Source organism: Notolabrus celidotus, chromosome 22, assembly GCF_009762535.1.
Source record: "Notolabrus celidotus isolate fNotCel1 chromosome 22, fNotCel1.pri, whole genome shotgun sequence".
NCBI lineage: Eukaryota > Metazoa > Chordata > Actinopteri > Labriformes > Labridae > Notolabrus > Notolabrus celidotus.
In genome coordinates, this window is record NC_048293.1 from 3016826 (window position 1) to 3035692 (window position 18867).

The window sequence follows — 18867 nt, forward strand, 5'->3', positions numbered from 1 at the left end:
AAAAGCTAATTCCAATCACCTTGTAGGAGCCATGTTTCCCGTGTAGTTGGGCCACAGCAACAGTGCAGAGGCTTTTCCAATTATAAGTTCTCAGGGTTGCCAAGCCTGAAGAAGTCTAAAGTGTATATAATTAGGCAAGGAAAATAAATGTTTCTAGTTATATGGGACCTTCAAATTTATTTGAAACAGCCTTGTTTGATGTGGAATCTGCTGATTTTGTAAAGCGTAAACATTGTCCTAAACTTGGGTCTGTTCCTAAGGAAAAACATATTCCACTAGACTTTCTATATGAAGATAAGATGATGTGAAAAATATCTGTTGGGGAATACTTAAAAAAGGTTGAAATGCTGAACACATTTGATGCATGTCTGCAGTTCTCCCTCTGATATAGAAATCTCACATTTTGACCTCAAATGAGCGTTTTGTATTACACACTTCAAACCCATGGCTACATTTAAAAAACAGGTTATTTTTTGGGGAAAAATGTTCCAAAAAATGGTTCTAAGATCTTTATCATCCAACAGCTACTTTTATCACCTCAAAAGAGACAGTTTGTTGTATTTCTGGAGGCAATACCTTTTCATACCCTGCAGCTAGAGTCCCTCCTCTATCTGGACAGCCAGATTCACTGAGCGTAAGGACGTCTTCTTGTTTCTCTGTGTTTTCAGTCTGCGGGCTGCAGAACTGGCAGATATTGAGAAACTCCTCTTGTCCTCTGAAGAGATGTGGTTTGTGAAGTTGTTCATGCTGACAGTCTGTGTTGTCAGGATCTCTGTGAGTGGGTTTGTTGTGGAAGCTGCAGTTAAAACATGATCCAACCTTCCTTCTGGGTCTGTGGGCGGCAGCTGGAGGTGTGTGCTCTGTGTTGATTCTGCTTGTTTTGGTGCAAACACTTCTGCAGCGTCTGTGTTGAAAAAGGTGGACTCGGCGTTAAAAGATGTGCTGGAAGACATGACCTCACTCTGTTTTGGAGGATTTATTGTGAGCTGTGTAATCTTGCTGGTGCAGAGGGTCACAGTCCAGTGTCTGGGGTGGGTGGTCAGGGACAAACTTCGCCTTAGAAGCTCTGGTGCTGAGATTCTTCTGAGATCCAAGCAGCTCTGGCTCCTGCCAACAGCTCTGCTGTGAGGCTGACCTTTTGGCGGGCTTAGAGGATTTACGCTCTTCTCAGGGGGTCTTAGTTGTGATGAGATAAAGGGGAGGCATGATGGTTTACTTTGGAGTGAAGTCTTACTGGAACAAGTGGAGGTCAAGGGATGAGGGAGGGCTGGGCTCTTTTGGGTGAGGAGGTGACTTGACTCAAAACCAGAGGAGGACCTGCTCATGGAGGAAGATGTCTTTTTGTCCCTTCCTGAAATAAACAAGTGTGTGCAGGTGATGTATCTGTCAGAACTTTAACAGCAGAGTGACGAGTGTTTGAATAAGTGTGGCTGTTTGAAAGAAGAATGTGCGCTGAGACATGAATGATGCCTGAAAGAAAAGAAGGAAGCAGTCGAGTCAGGTAAAGCATGGAGCAATTTATTCCTCACGCTCAACCATGACAGAAGCACACTTCAGAAAATGCTCAGACTTCAGACACTGCCTCAGTTCTGTTAGAGTTTAACGTCAAAGTGTGTTAAACCATTCTGCCCTTAGTCTGCATTTTAGTGCATTCACATTTATACAAAATGCCATTTTTAACAAGTAAAGTTTAAAGTAAGTATTTAAATTCTCCTGCGTGCTGCAGTTTTCAGGCACATGATAAAATATTGTGCAACATTATATTTCACTGGACTAAAAAAATAAACACACAAACAGCAAAATCTTGAGAGAAATACACTCTGTACAGGCGCGGCTGAGAGATCTCAAACCACGGGATGTATCCAAATTCACAAGAACCTGTTACAGTACGCATGACTGCAGGCGCTGACATTTTAAGACTGAAACCTTCACACAATAAGCATGGTATAGCTATGAATAAAGCAAGCATTCACAGTAAATGTGTACTGCAATAACTGACAAAGGTTTTTTTCTAACTATCGGTTCCACGGTCACATTTTTAGCAAACGCAAAAACCACCACACGGCTCACAGCTGCAGGTCTACATGTGAGAAGACCAACAAGCAGCTCCACATTAAGTTTACTTACAGCTGCTTTAATGTCTAATGAGGTCAGTGCTCAGTTTCACATGAGTTAAGAGAACTCTGTAGTACTTTCTCTTTCTATGTGGAGAATTTAACACTCATGATGAAAGGCAAGAAGTGTCAATTCCCAAAAGCACTAAAGAGACAAAAAGCGACTCACTGCTTGATTCAATGATGCAGAAACAGAAGAAGAGGATGCTTGTAAAAAAAGAAGAGCATCAGAAGTAAGAGTAGAGTCTTTTTCCAGAAGCGAATGAAAGCTGATTTTGTCGGCTTGGAATGCTTGAGCATTAAGAAACACTGAAGACCAGGCGAGTCCGTGTTCTAGTGAAAACGAGGCAGAAGAAGAGCAGAGAGGAGTTCACAGGCGACTCAGGCTGTCATTACCGTTCTCCAGGTTTTCGTTGCTCTCGTAGCAGCCGGAGTCCCGCGGGGAGTCTCCCACCAGGCCGCGCCGCTCCAGGAGCAGCTTCTCCTGGGAGCCTCCGGACTGACTGCCACGCTCGGGGTCGCTGCTTCCTGCAATGCACAAGTCAACCAAGAGAGGGCAGACCGTCACATCTTATGATCTCTGGAACAAACGGCTGAAAAGCTCTGCAGGGGTGAGTGTTCTTTTGAAGATATCAGAGCTTGATATATTTCTAGACTTTGAAATTTGTGAGCTGTAAGCAAACTCAAGACCGACCTTTTTAGTCTCACTTTGAACAGAGTTTTATTCTTATAACAGTTTGATTTCACCTTACTTTATTTATTTATTTATTGAATTAATTTTATTTATGAATTATATTTTATTTATCTTAAGTATAGCATCTTATTTTCTTTTAATGGTTTAATATTTTAGTCTTTTATTATCTTAGAAATGTATTTTATCTTGGTGACTTTAATTTCCTGTGTTGAGTTTTAACATCCTATTTTACCTCCAGCGTTTCCTCATAAGATATCATGAGATCGTTTCCTCAGTTCATTCAGCAACTTCTTTTTTCTTTATTTATTTTATTTGTATTGTTATTTTTATTATTGTTGCATATATTGCGTTCTTAACCTGAGGATTGTGGGGTGGGTTTGGGGTCGGGGCTGGGGGTGGAATTAGGATGGGGGGGTCTTTTTACTTTTATTTTTATATATATCTTTTTTAAATTTATTCTATTTTAATTTGTTTTTATGTACAGCACTTTGTGTTACAATGGCATTGTAAGAAAAGCTCTTTATAAATAAATTCTGATTGATTGATACATAACTTAGTTGCAAGTCTATAAATTTCCATAAAAAGGTGGATCATGTAACCTTTTATTTAAAGTCATTTTTCATAAATTACTCTCTTGCAATATTTCAATTAAATGTATTTTTTCGAGCATTGTGTAGTACTCAGGTGAGATGTCACACCCTGATGATTACTTGACCCACCGTCATACTCCTGCAGCAGCTCCACGGCGGTGAGCAGCACCGCTCTGTGCTGAGGGTCTCTGATGCTCAGTTCATCCAGGTCCTCCTCCTCCAGCAGCTTGAAAGTGTCCAGATCCTCATAACCGTTAAAGAGGAAGGTGGGAAGGTGTTCCTGTGAGGAGAGGAGGATCGAGGATGAAAAAACAGATCAGTAAAAATCTATCATGTTGTCAAAAACCCAAACAAACTAAGATGAACACCTCTGCCATATCTACATTCTCAGTACAGCTAGCTCTCCCTTTCTATCCAGTCTTCTAGGTAAGCTAACTGAGAATCTCATGGTTGGCATGTAATATGAAGCGGCAACTGCGACTCTGTTATCAGTGAGAATGTATTTCTTTAGATAAAACTTGGACCAGTTTCAAACAGTCATTCATCAGGGTTGTTTTTTCTCTTGGTTGTACATATTTGGGAATAAAAATGTCTCCTGTATGAAAGATGTGTTAGTGTTTATTACTTTTTTATATATATATATATATATATATATATATATATATATATATATATATATATACAAACAAAAGGACGAACAAAAATTAAACAAAACACTCAGCTCACAAATCCAGCAAAAAATTGAAACTTGAGAGGGGGACCTGGGTATGACATCATCCTACAAACATATGTACATATTTAGTCCTACACAAACCCCCTAACAAGAAGAGAAGAAACATTCCCTCCAGTATAGGAGATAAAGGGCTCCCAAGAATTAAGAAATACGTCGTCTTTAGAATGCAACACACAAATTAAGTAGTCAAGAGAGACATATTCAAGGATTAATCTATGCCACTGTGTTGTATTAGGACTTTGTCTGTTATCCAGTTCAAGAGTATGCACTTCCTTGCACAAAATGTTAAAATATTATAAAGATTTCTTTGAGATTTGTTAGTAACATTTCGATTTCGTGTTCCAAGGAGCATACATAATGGGTTGTTTTCTAGATTAGTGGCTAAGATATTCTTAATTTCTTGACCTATGAGGTGCCAGAATCTTAGTTTTTTCCAGCAAGACCAGAGGCAGTGAGTTAGAGTAGCTACTTCTGTTTTACACTTCAGGCAGAGGGGGGAACAAGCAGCATTGAATCTATAGTGTTTATTACTTTGAGGTTGATGCGATCCAGGAGCTCCTCTACAGACGTGGGTTTGGGTTGTCGGGCCTTCCTCCTTCTGCGCGTCTTCTTGGGCTTCACCTCTTCTTTGTTCAGGACGTCCACATATATAAACTTGAAGGTGCCGACTTTCCCGTTGAGCATTCCCATCCACGTACCCATTGGAGGCTTACTAATAACGTCTATGACGTCTCCACTCTGTGAGAAAGAGGACAGTGGAGCTTCAGTGTCTTATAAGCTCATCACTGTGTTCGTTTGGTTTACTGATTGATGAGTTTTATACCTTCAGTTTGAGGGAGTCAGTGTCGTAAGGGCTCGGGGTGAAGTCAGTGTGAACGAGAGCTCGTCCACAGAAGGGTCCACGGTAAGGCAGCTCGTCCTCCTCCCCGTCCTCTGACTTCACGCTCTCTCTGTTGCTGTTGGAGGAGTCAGTGGTGCCCACAGTCTGACCACCTACACAAACAACCAGAGGACAAATGAGACACTTCAGTCAGAGTCAAAGACGTGTTGAAAATATTTTTCACATTCTCACAGAACCGTGCAGAGTTCAAGTGCCAAACATTACACAAAGTTCAAGACAGACAAACAATAAAACCTGAAAGTTTAGACTAGCACAAAGATTATTTCATGACCTTGAAACCCTCTCCTGATAAAAACCTCACATCTGCTGCTCTGAGGCCACGTTCAAACAAACACTGAGAGTTATTTACAAGTCCACCCAGATCTGTCTCGTGGAAACACGCAGACTTACTCATGGAGCTTTGTCCACTGAGGGAACTCCTCAGGCTCTCTACGGATCCTCCCAGCTTCAGTTTGGGTTTCTCCAAAGAGTCAGAGTCTGTGTGAGGGGAGTGAGGGCAGCTGGAGATGCGGTCTGGGCTCGACTAAGACGCAGAGAACAAAGACATGATCACCTGTGCTTGAAACATAACCCATACAGATAATCTACAACAGTGATGGTGATAAATACCTGCTCAGAGAGCGAGCTGTGGTATCTCTTGGAGATGTGTTTTCTCATCGTTTCTCTCACAGACTTCACTTTTTTACCGAGGGAAATGCGAGATGTCGCCGGAGACTTCACAGGATCTCTGCCAGCGTCTCCATCTTTATTCTGATTTACAGACAAAGAAAAGAGAAAGACAAATAATAAATCAAAACAGTTCATCTTTTTTTGAATCCTACTTTTTCACTCTCATTTTTGAAAAAGATACATACAGTGTTTTCAAGATCGATGCTGACTGCATGCACTGAGCGGCTGGTCAGGTCAAATCCTCCAAAGCTACAAGCTCTCTGTTGAAAAGAAGAGATGAAGGTGAGGATTGGGATTAGATTACACTTTATCATCACTGCTCATGAGCACAGGTTTTTATCCTTTTTCAGGCGGTTTCATTGGCAGGTTTTTGTAATTCTATTAATTGACATTTTGTTATGCCCTGTGATAGGTTGGCGACCTGTCCAGGATGTACCCTGCCTTCCACCTGAAACCAGCTGGGATAGGCTCCAGCCCCGCCGTGACCCCTAACGGGATAAGTGGTCAAGATAATGGATGGATGGATGTATATATTTTATATTTCTGATCTTTTAAATGCTTTAATGTTTATCTTTTGTTGTTTTTATTCTTCCATTATTGTTTTATTTCCTTTTATTTGTTATCAGTCATAACCTTTTTATCTTCCTTTATATCTCTATACTTCTTTCTGCTGTTACCTCTCTTCTTTTATTTTCTTCCTCACATTTCTCTTTCTTTGTCTTTTAGTTTCTTTCTTGTTTGTAAAGCACTTTGTAACCTTGTTTTGAAAAGTGCTGTATAAATAAAGATTATTATTATCATTACTGAGACACTGATTCACAACATCTACACACATCTTTGACAGAAATATACAAAAGTGAAAGGATGGTCTCTTCTTTTCACTGAAGCTCTAAACTTAGCTGATTGGTTTCAGTTTGATGAAGCGTTGATGAGACAACCACAGAGTCTATATTGGACATAAAAATAACAATAGGAGAGCATAGGGTCTAATGTATGATCATAGTGAGACCAGGTTTCAGGCCATACAGAACGTCCTGCGCTGGATTGGGGTTCTTTGTGATAGTTTGTATCACTTTCAAACTCGTCTCTGAGCAGAAAGCTTATCCCAATGATTTATTCACTGCTTGCTTACTTACTTACACTCACTGCCTGAGGGTAACGTTGATTAAGTCGGAGCAGTGGCTTCAAAACTAATCACTTCCCAAATACAAACGTCCCAACAGTAGCTCCTCTGTACTCACCCCGTGGTTGCTGACTGGGCTGAGGATCCGGTGACGCAGCTCTCCGTCAGTGAGCGAGCGAGCGATTTTGTGCTCCTCGTCATTACAAGCGTCCGTTTCAGAGAAGGAGGATCTGCTGCCCTCGCCTGCCTCCCCCACCTCTCCTGTTACATTCGTCTCCTGGCGAACAGGGCTCCCCCCGCCGGACTCTCTGAAGGCCTGGAACATCTTCTGGCTGCTGCAGGTGTCCAGGCTGCTGGAGGAGGGGGAGGTGGTCAGGCTGTCAGAGTCTCTGTCATAGGCCAGGTGCTCCTGCAGAGCTGAAGCCAGGGCATCCACGGGGCACACAGCAGGCCTCTTCTGCACACCCGAGTACAGGGAGGCAGCAGCATCTCCGTAGGGAAGACTGTCTGTGTTTACGCTCTCTGCAGGGTCAAAAGAGGGGGGTATAAAATGGAAACATGTAAACCTTTTAGAGGTATCAGCTAGTCATGCTTTCTACAACAAACTAGCTCAGTAATCCTGAAAGTAATGTTCAAATTTAACAATTTTGATGCATTAAAATCTCAACTAAAACACTGTTATGCTCCCAGTTTTGAGTCGTTTTTGATGTGTTGCAGTTTCCAGAAGTGAATTGTTTCAGTGGTTTTCCCAGCCTGCAGAGATAATTTGCTGCCCCCACTGATTATTTTATGTTTTGCTGAGCAGACGTTGAGAATATGTCAGGAAGATGTCAGAGAAAAGCTTTTCTTCAAAACACATATTCTACAAGACTTAACAACTCCAGTAAACACAGAATAAATACTGTTATTCTCGAACAACTGCAAAGTCAAACAGTCATTACAGAAAACACAATTACAAGAACTCTGTCTAGACTCTCCGTCACATTCAGCACTGTGCTGTCTCAGGTGGACAAATTGTTTGAATACACAGTGAGGTATTACTGGAAACCCCCCCTGGTTTTTAGATCTTGGCTTTGCATCACAAACAGGACGGTGAAAAGTTAGACAGCTGCCATGACCACTGTGTGCTTTATGAGTTCTAGCCTGTAGGGGTTTTTGTACCGTCTGCTCCGGGCTTCTTGGACTCATCGATCCTGATCAGCTTCTTCTTCACCTTACGGGTGGAGTTGACCAGTTTGTGGAGTCTCCTGAATGTAACAGACTCCTCTTGCTCGTTGTCTGACAGGTCACAGGGCTGATGGGTAGAGCAGAGACACTTCTTATAAAACATTTGTCCCACCACAGAGAGGGAAATCAGCACTGCACTGCAAACACTCAAAATCTTACCAAGTGAAATTGTCTCATTTTTAGTCTAAATGTCTTCTCCCACTTGATTTAAGATAAATTTACTTAACAAGTAACATTTGAGCAACAAAGAGGGGCTTGTGTAAGACAATGCATCTTAAATATCTTGTTCAGTCAAACAATCTTGAAATGATCTTGTTTTGAGTTTTAATTTAGAAGAAACAAGGTTTATTTTACATTTCAGACATTTTTCAAGCTGATATCTTATTTGTAGAAGATGGATAATCTTGATTTAAGACAAACCCTTTACTTGATTTAAGTAAATGCATTTTATTGGAGAATCTATCAGAAAACAGCTCCATTGATAAAAGAAAGAAAGAAAGAAAGAAAGAAAGAAAAAGAAAGAAAGAAGGAAAGAAAGAAAAAGAAAGAAAGAAGGAAAGAAAGAAGGATATGAAGAAAGAAGGAAAGAAAGAAGGAAAGGAAGAAAGAGAAGTTGTTTTTTTAAGGGTGGGTTACAGTTTTCAGGCACTGTTTCTTCTAAATCAGATCAAAATATAAATCCTCAAACTACATGCACACAATGAAACACCTCCTTTAGAGCATAGCTGGCTTATCCTAAAAAACAACGTGACTGAATATTAGTATATCCAGCTCACTATAAGATGATATGACATGAAATGTATTCGTGCAAAAATCTATTTTTGAGTGAAAAAATACTAATTGTTATCATTCCTGTCTTATTCTGAGACACTCAGCTTTAAAATACTGATAAAATATTGATTAAAATAAATTTTCCCTGCTAATTTTAAGATCACAGTTTTCTAATTATTACATCTTATTTTAAGAAATCATACCAAGCACATTTTCATTTGTTCTTTAGAATGTTTGGGGTATAAGAGGCATGTTATAATGCATGTTATAATTATTGTACTCCACTTGTAGCAGCTCCTTGTAATAAAAAAGGTTTCTAAGCTGCGTTCAAGCTGCAGGGGCTTTTGTAAACACCTGCTGTAGAAGCTACATGTAACCTAATTATAACCATGTGGTAGGAAACCACTGATGTTGAGAGGACAGTGATGCTCAGGCACACAGCTCTCTGATATGCTCTGCTTCACTACAAACTAGAAAAGCTTTTCTATATTTGGGAATGAGCTTCTTGGAAATCACCTAAACTGCGATGTGAGCAGATGGTCTCTGAATAAGGTCGGTGGTATTTGTGAACTCTCTATCATAAACCACCGTTTCATCTTCTGACCAAAACATGAGCCCAAACATCCCAGAATACACGTCAACAGAGAGAGTGAAAGCTGATGAGCCGGTTTGAATGTGCAACAGAACCTTTATGTGCATAAACATGGTCTATAATCAACAATAACAGCAGGGGAGGTAGAAACTATATCACAAGTGACAAGAGACAAACACACACACACACGCAGCAAAGAGAAACAGTCAGGCCATCCAGACGAATCTGAAAAATGTGCCCTGAACCTGAGCCCCTAATCACCCCACCCATGCATAAAAGAGCTGTGGCCTGCATAACACAGCCCTGTGCTGAATCCACCCGCTCACTGCAGCACAATAGGGGGTTAGCGCTTTGACACCGATGAATAGAAGTCCGCCCTGTGCCCTGCAGTTGGGAGAAGGCTCTGAGCTGCAGGGCTTTAGAGGGGCCCTGGTTCATGGCTGGGACAGGGACATAGGGAGAGAGAGAGAGGGGCTGTCAACAGCTCAGCAGCCTTGGCACCGATGGATCTGAGACCTTCGCGCTTAAAACACCGCCTGATGTTGTGACTCAGCGTTAAACACAGCTAAGATGCGTTCGGACCAGGAGAGACTTACGGTGCAGTTGAGCGACTCGTTTGTGTTGGGGCTGGAGGGATCGGTCCACTCTGTGGGGTCAGACCTGCACGTCTGTCTGTTTTGTACCTCAAACTCCTTCAACTGCAACAAAACACAACCCTGTTAGTACATGCTGCAGAGCTGGAGCACATGAGTCAACAGGCTGTTATTTACCACAGAGTGTTTTTACTTGAACTGAACAAACAGTCAAACAACAAAGACTACTTCCTTTGTTTTAATGTGTTTAGAGCTGCCCAAAGGTTTAGTTAGAACCATTGAAGGAGCCCTTGGAGATATATAAAAGTCACAACTGATAAGCAGCAACATTTTCTCTCTATATAAGAACTACTGAACCTGTGCAGAAGTAGAAAAAACAGCAGCTGTGACTTTAACATGAGAGGAAAGAGCAAATTATACCCGCGCCAGAGCTTCCTCTATAGAGATCATGTTCTCCTTCACCATCATCATCAGCTGTATGCGCTCTTCATCACTCATGGTGATTTCACTGGCCACAAAACCAACATCATCACCTGTCAGGTCAAAAAAAAGAACTTTCAGCTTGAATAAGTCCTTTCAATGAGATGATGTAGAGTACATCATTACTGTGGATCATTTTTTCGTATTATTTGGTACCTTTTGAAATCTGCCGCATCACTCCTTTCTGTGACTTTCGAAAACTGTTCCAAAAAGACTTGTTCTTTCTCTTTCCGTCCCATTTTCCTGCAAAATACATTTATTTTGATTTAGAGTGTTACGAAACTTAAATCTAAACAGCATCATCTCAGATTACACATAAATATCTACATATTAGAGACAATGTATGACTTTGTTGTTATTTTTTCTCTCACATCATGCTGCTCTTACTATTCAAAACACTATCAGTCTACAATGTCATTACAGACAAAGACAAATATTTGATTGTCTAAACATAGAATCACTTACACATGCAAAAAAAACAGACATTTTTCTAGCTCAATTTAGTGTATAAAATGCTGTAAAAATGCACCCCTCTGATTGGACAACAGGTTTTAAGTTTATGACAGATGCAAAAGGAATACAAATAATATTTACCTCCTGATCCATCATCAGAGCTGGATTTGTGCACAGGAAACCTAAAAACCAAACACATCATTAACTTAATTTAAAGAGTTCAGATGTGGATTTAAAGCCCGGAGCAGCACAGTACCTGTTTTCCCAAGTTATTTTCTTCATTTTCCCTCCTATCCTACCATCTCCCAGATCATGTCTTTCTATCCCTTCGACTTGCGTCAGCTCAAAAATAAAAAAAGTAAAGAATCACAAAAGCGCTCTGTCTCTCATGACACTGGCATCACAGTGAGGGGGAAATCAAAGTAGTCAAAAGTGATGAAAAAGACGGGCTGCTCTTGGCTGATGAACAGAGGTCAGTGCTCTCCGGCCATCGCAGGAACAATGGAGCCTTTTTTCATGTCCAGTCAGGGTTTTGCAGCCGCAGCAGCGCTAACGTGGCCTCTGCATTCTCTGCACACTTTCACCCTCACTCTCTCTCTCTTCCTCTGTTTGTGTGTCTGTCTCTCACTCTACGTGTCTCTGGACTGTTTGGGAGCTATATCTGTCTGTCTGCCTCACACCCTGTCTCTCAATCTACATCTCTCTGGGCTGTCAGTTCTCAATAACTCTCTCTCTCTCTCTCTCTCTCTCTCTCTCTCTCTCTCTCTCTCTGTCTCTGTCTCTCTCTCTCTCTCTCTCTCTCTCTGTCTCTCTGTCCCTCTCTCTCTCTGTCACTCTCAATTTCAATTCAATTCAATTCAAAGGGCTTTATTAGCATGGAAAACATGTGTAATCATTGCTAAAGCTTAAAAAGAAATAAAACACAAAATTATAAACAATTACAGAATAATAAGATTCAATGTTAAACTAACAGAGCTGTATAGAAGAAAGAAAATATATGAATAATAAAGATAATAATGATAATAAAAATAAAAATAATAATACTAACAACAACAACAAAAATAATACTAACAACAACAAACATCTCTCTCTCTCTCTCTCTCTCTCTCTCTCTCTTGCTCTTGCTCTTGCTCTTTCTCTCTCTCTCTCTCTCTCCTCTCTCTCTCCTCTCTCTCTCTCTCTCTCTCTCTCTTGACACTTGTTGCTGGTGTTGGGTCAGAGTATGAGATGCCAACAGATCAGAAATTTGTTGTGGTTTATTATTTAGATAATTACTTCTTTACTTGACTTCTTTAGCTTTGCCACTAAAAATGTTGTTTGTCACAAGCAAAAGTTGTTATGAAATCTTGTTTTATTTGTGTGTGATCAATTTTCTGTCACTTATCTCTTCCTGAAATGCTTCTGGCTCACTCTAATGTATACATATTGTCTCCCCCAGGTTGTATTTAGCTCTAATAATCTTTAAAAATGGAGGACTGAAGAGGAAATGAACACTATTCTCTCTTTTATATGTCAATGCTCTGTTTAACAAACTGCTGTCCAATAACAAAAATAAAGAATTGAAGAAATATAATAATAATTGCTATGAAATCTAGAAGCTGACATCTGTTTTTTAAAAAGGGACTCAGTGTCTCTGGAACATTTTCTGGAGAATTTTCTGGAACCAAATCTTATCATTGCTAAATAATAATATTTTGATTTGGTTGCCAAAAATATCTTATAGCTTCAATTTCTTTTGAGAGCCACACATCAAGTGAAACAATGATTATGCCATCCACATCGCCATCCTCATAATAAAACTATTCAGGACTACAGAGGGAGACATCAACACTTACAACCTCTCTCAAATTCTACTATACAAATATATATCTATATATGTACATATATAGATGACTTTTAAATGTATATCTACTAAAGTAAAGAAGTTTTGTAGCTGGTGAACAAAGCCCACCCTGATAGAAGCAAGAAATGTAAAGCACCAGTTCATCTTGATTTCATTGGAAAAACTCACAGAGAAGAAAGAAAAACCTCAAACTCATCAGATATCTGCTAAAATAATGCTTAAAACACTGATGTTAAAACATTAATTATGTTATTTATACTAGTTTCAGTTCCCTTCTGCATCAGTGTACACTTGTCCCACTAGGGGGCAGTGGCATAACCTTATTGAACATGAGCTATAAAAAACGACGTGTCTAAAGTGTTTCCGTCTGAGTTGCGAACGTTACAGACCAGACTCTTTAACAAGCTTAATGAGAGCAATATGCTGCTTTATTATTAGTCATGACCCCATTCCTTTATCACGTTCAGCTTTCCAATGACAACATATGACTCATCTCTGAAATCCCTCAAAGAAAAACAATGGGGGGAGGAAGGAAGTTTGAGGTGACACAGAAATGTTTCATAAATGAGATGAGAGGGCGTCAGGAAGCAGAGGAGAGGCAGATGTCCACCAGGTGACAGAGAGATAGAGGAGGAAGAGCAGGTCAGCTTAAGAAGTGATACATCATGTCAGAATGATACAATAATGGAGTTGGTAGAGACACAACACTTTCAGTCCCATGTCATGTTATGTTACATTACAGTGATTATTGGTGCTTTCCCTTCCAATCATGTGTTCCTACTGATGCCCAGTGCCTCACCTCGTCAGTGATACTGAGTCTGTGATCACTGAACGTACACTGAATTATAAAGTCATTCATTAGTTTTGTTCTTTTTTTTACCTTCTCTCTGTCTCTGGAGTTGAGGTGGTACTGCTGAGTCCAAGGGATTCCTACAGAGGATGAAAAAAGAGCATAATTAAATATATTAAGAACCAAAGCCTCAATTTAGAGCTGCTTTGTGTCTCTTAAGTCATATTTTTCCATAAAACTCGAATAACAACCATTTTTACAATCAACTAAACAGTAATAAAAAAAATAATGTTGGTATTTTTCTGTTTGTGATAGATCTTAGAATAGTGGCAACAAAAACCACACTAAAAGATAATTATTTTTAAGGATCTATTTTCTAACATTCCAAATAAGTCTCAACTCTTCATCACAGTCCTTCAAACGTCACTTTTTAAATCCTCCTCTCTGGTTTTGATCAGGATAATAATGACCAAGCAGTTTCTCCTGCCTCTTATCAGCCTCTCTGCTGACGCACAGGGGAGGAAGTCTTCTCCTCTTGGGGTCTGACACACTCAGAACTGGACACTCACCTGGAGCTGAGAGCGGAGCTGCAGTGATGTGGCCACTGAGTCAACCTTTCCCTGAAACACACAGGCAGAGGAAGTGGAGGAGTAAATTATAGTGTCACCAGAACACAGAAATAGAAATAATATTCAGTTTGCTGAATCTGCCAGCCCACAATAAGGACTAACACTGGTCTACAGTTCTGTGCCACTGGTTAGGACCTCTGTTAGTGCTGTGCTGGAGTCTGCAGGTGTTTGGACTTCTTTCAGTTCAGGAAACAGACTGAGACTGGGACTGAACTGTTTGTATTTTTAAACCTGAATCTGGAACAAACGTGTAAAGTGTTCAAAAGAAGCTAACAGTGAAAACACAACATTTACAGACACTTGAAACCACACAAAAGCAAATACACTAAGTTAAAGGAAATATTCAACATTTTAAGAACCATGCTTGCACATTTTTTTGCAGAGCATTAGATGAAAAATGAATACCAGTATCATGTTTTTATTACACAAAATGATCCTACAGCCACGAGCTGATTGGCTTAGCTTGGCTTAAAAAGGAGAAACAGTCAGGCTTGGTAAACAAACTTATTTAAGTACATGCATAAGATAGTTTTGAAGCAGCTGGCAGCCAGATTTCGCCACCTTCTGACAGAACCAGCAGCTCCCTCGTGTTTCTAGGCTTATGCTAAGCTGGTGCCCATCTTTCAAGAAAGTGAATGAACTTGTTTTCAAAATAATCCCAGTGAGAAGGAAGATGGCAGCACTTAACTTAACAAATTGTGCCAGGATAAGATTATTTTTGATGAGTAAGGATCTAAACTTCTAAGCAAAAGACTGATGAGGGTTTTTTCTTACCATCTCTGCATCTACTTTGCGCTTCCGTAGCTCCTCCATCCTTTCACACACGTCGCTCAGGGAGGTGCCGTAATACTGTGAATACTCCTGCACCAGGTCATCAAGGTTCCCCACGGAGCCATCCTAAAAGAGATAAAGAGACCTTTAAGGAGATATCACCAGAGACCAGAAGAGGAAAACGACACCCAACAGTGCTTGAGCAAGATGCCAAACGGCAGCAAACACTGTAAACGCTGAATGATTAAAGCCATTGTTTCAAGGTTTAGTACGGTCACCAGCAAAACAAACAGACAGGAAACTCTCAGATAAAGCAGCAGGAGTGTCAAAGTATCAGAGACCTCCAGCTGTGATATTGCCTCAGTCTTTGCCAGCTTGTTGTCTTCCTGCTTGATGACCCCTCTCACCTCCTCAGACCTCCTCAGACCTGACCCCAGAGAGGAGGAAGTACCTTGTGACGCAGCTACGACTCTCACTACGCTCTCTCACAGTCATCGAGAGCTGATTCAAGAGGCCAGGGTTCAGTCTTCCGTAAATCACAAGAAGAAGGAATCACTCAGCCCGATGAGCTTTTGTCCTGAAATACAGCAGATTCTTCTGGATGTAACCTTTTTAAGCTTCCTCTGATTGTGCTACTTTAAGTTACGTGGAAAAAAGACATGAAATAGATAAATCATTTGAGGAATTTCGCTGAGTTTTATGGCCTTAGAGACCTTTGAAGGAAACAAACCACATGTGTTCATTCTAGTCCTAAAGAGGAATAAGACTTGTGCCCGACTGAAGAGGTTATTTAAATCTGTCAGTGCAGGTACTTTGGATTTTGTCAGTAACAGCAACACACTCCTTAACTTCTCTGAACATCTCTGTAGGGAATTTTAACCCGGTAATGAAACTGACTGAAAAGAACAGAGATGCCTTTTTATGATCAAGGAAAGGAAACAAGACCATCATCAACGACATCACTGATAACTTTGATGTTGTAATTCTTAATGCCTGAAACAGCTGCAAAGAGGTGGGTGTCAGACCATGTCATACACAGCAGGCTGAAGAAACGGTTCTTTAACTTTTCCACAGCACATACTCAGGGAGTGAGTGGCACATGTTCAGGACAAGTTCAGCACAGAGGTACGAGGTAGGGATGGACAATGATTTTTGAATATTTGATTATTCATTCACTTTGTAAAAATCGAAGAGTTACTTTGAATATTTTCTCATTTTAAAAGTGCAATTTTTTCATCATTTTTACTGGTACCCGGTTGTAATACGGTATTCCCTCCAGAAGGTGGCTGTAGAGCGTCTTAAAGCTGTTTGCTAACCGCATTAGCAAACAGAAGAAGAAGAATGCTAACTGTAAACAAACACGCCACGCCATGTCACAGAAACACCAACATGGAGACCGAGACAGACGCTGTCCGTGCCCGCTAGCAGCTGTGTGTGTGTGTGTGTGTGTGTGTGTGTGTGTGTGTGTGTGTGTGTGTGTGTGTGTGTGTGTGTGTGTGTTAGAGGGGGGAGTGATTATTTGAATAATAGTCGAATAGATGCCAATGATTATCGAATAGTATTTTGGCTTGAAATGCCCATCCCTAGTGTGAGGTATCACTTTGTCCACAGGGGGCGCCAAAATCAACACTTGACATGACATAAACAGAACATCAGAAGCTATGTTTCCATCCAGCTGATGATCACAAATGTTAACTCACTGGTTTACTTCCATTTGATCCAACCCACTCCTGAGTGACGGATCTCTCTACCTATGAAATCCTGTTAAGTCTAGAAAAGTAAAAACCTTTAAGTTCAGGCTCATTGATGGTTTGGATACCTTGTTTGTTTAATCATCTTTAAATGAATATGTTTTTTTCCCCAGTAGGTTTCCCAGAGCTTTATTGGAGTTATAAATTAACTGATTTCTGAGGGCTATCCAACATGTAAGGAGATCATGAGTTAATACTGTATCAGTTTGGGAATCCACCAGCAATCATCTGATGACACCAAGTGATATGCCTCTGGGAATTGATGTTAACCTTTCATTATTTCCAGTATAGCATTCAAGCCTTATAGACACGACTTCCATTTGTGTGGTGTTTACATCTGCAACATAGATTTATAGTTTTTGGCTCATAACACCCCCTTTGGCTAACTCCTGTTCATCTGTTCCAAGAAGTCATCAGTAGGACCAACCTTACACAGAGGCTTACTTCAGCAGTGTGAACCCACAAAGAAACCAACTTTCTCACGATTAACTGAGAATTTTACAGGTCCTAAGTCTGCTGAAATAACGACACCACCAAAGAGATGTGTGTGAAGTAAAGGTGCAAACTTTCTCAGGTCTGTCTGTGTGAGGAGGAGTGAATGACTTTTAAATTGGTTGTTAGTTGAATGTAGGTTGGATTGATCATTTCTGGTGCATACCAGGAAGTATGACAATCTAAATGCTGATTGGCTTGTGTAAAAAACAACGTCAGGCTGCGTTGTCACTCAAGTTTAAATGTTGAATTTAGAACTGATTGTTAGCGGCACTTGCATGAACACATCTGTTTATAGAGAAAAATAAATTGTTATCAAATGATCGCCAATAGAAGCCGGTGTTGTGTGTTTTACCTGCTTTTGCTCTCCATACTAAAAGGTCTTCCTGTATACTCCAAAGCCTGCTGATTCATGATTGGCTAATACTGCTCAGACTACAAATGTACTACAAAATCCAGACCCCTGTTTCTAGATTCTACACTCTTATGTATCATTTGTATATAGAAGTTATGACTGTGTAGACAATACAAGCTGTGAGATGATTAATAAGTATCCAGTCTGTCCATGAGTTGTTTCACACATTAATATTATCTAACTTCACTTGTACCATTTCCTGAAGAGATGCAAATGTTCTCTCTGTATACAGTCCTCTGCAGTGAAAAGTAATACTGTGGGCTCACTTGTCTTGTGGCATGACAGACTGTGACTGGCTCAACTGTCCAGAGAAGAGGGCCATTCATTTAGTAAATGACATGCCCCCGGGGTGGAAAAGGCCTGAAAATCTGGCTCCTTTTCATACAGTTAAGAAACGAGGCCGAGGCCGGCTGAGAAGCTCCGCAGTGCCTGGCTGTGGACGCTCTTCTGCCTCAGACTGCTGCTGATCCACATAAACAGTCTATTGTGACACAGCCACATGATATTGCTTTGCCCTGAGTGCTTATTAGACACGGTGCATGTGTACATCCCTGTAACAGATGAATGTAAACACTGCTTAAGCAAGGAAAACAAACTGACCTGGATGCTAGATCAAATAAACAATGATGATGGAGTACCAATTACCAGCTTGAAATACTTTCAGATTGAGAAAATATTCCACTGTGCCTTGTGTTTCCCTCTGTCTCCAAATTAATGGTCTGTAAGCCAAAATTGCAGCATGAGACATCAACCACTGAGGCTTGAAAAGGAGAGTGTGGTGTCACATTTCTCAGGAGCTCAGCATCTCATAGGCAGACAAAAGATCCACGTGCCCCCGGGGCCCTGAGTGTCTAATGAGTGTTTTTACAGTTCCTCTGTCCTGTCTCACCCTTTCAGAAACCAGACCTGGGTCACAAAGTATCAGCAAATAGTATCACTTCATCCTGGTTGAACACAAGAGTTGGCGAAGTATCGACTTGCTCCAAGAGTCAACACAGTAAGTGTCAGGGGATTTAAATAAAACAATATGTTTTATGATGAGCTCTGATAAGAGATAAGTAAGTCAGAGAATACTTCATCTGACTGACGCAACAGAGCAGGTTTGCCAAATAGGTCTTTAGGTTAAATACAATCCACTGAAAACAATGTGTGCATAGGTCAACTCTTCTATGATAAAATAGATCTCATGTTGAATGACTAACTCTCTAAAGCCTTACCAAACCCTTTGTACAGCCT

General features: G+C 40.5%; 1 protein-coding gene across 2 annotated transcripts in view; it reads right to left on the minus strand.

Annotated features, from left to right (window-relative positions):
• Positions 1-475: 475 nt before the first annotated feature.
• sash1b (SAM and SH3 domain containing 1b) overlaps positions 476-18867 on the minus strand; it is a 66762-nt gene continuing 48370 nt past the window's right edge. For both annotated transcript variants that reach the window (XM_034675509.1, XM_034675510.1), the window contains 17 exons: positions 14977-15099; positions 14143-14193; positions 13664-13713; positions 11082-11122; positions 10644-10730; positions 10428-10540; positions 10011-10112; positions 7986-8118; positions 6943-7346; positions 5887-5961; positions 5642-5782; positions 5423-5555; positions 4955-5124; positions 4663-4869; positions 3528-3678; positions 2511-2642; positions 476-1351 (listed from right to left, as the gene is read on the minus strand). In XM_034675509.1, coding sequence (XP_034531400.1) covers positions 594-1351; positions 2511-2642; positions 3528-3678; positions 4663-4869; positions 4955-5124; positions 5423-5555; positions 5642-5782; positions 5887-5961; positions 6943-7346; positions 7986-8118; positions 10011-10112; positions 10428-10540; positions 10644-10730; positions 11082-11122; positions 13664-13713; positions 14143-14193; positions 14977-15099 — 2871 coding nt within the window. In that variant the 3' untranslated portion in view covers positions 476-593. The remainder of the gene's footprint in view (positions 1352-2510; positions 2643-3527; positions 3679-4662; positions 4870-4954; positions 5125-5422; positions 5556-5641; positions 5783-5886; positions 5962-6942; positions 7347-7985; positions 8119-10010; positions 10113-10427; positions 10541-10643; positions 10731-11081; positions 11123-13663; positions 13714-14142; positions 14194-14976; positions 15100-18867) is intronic.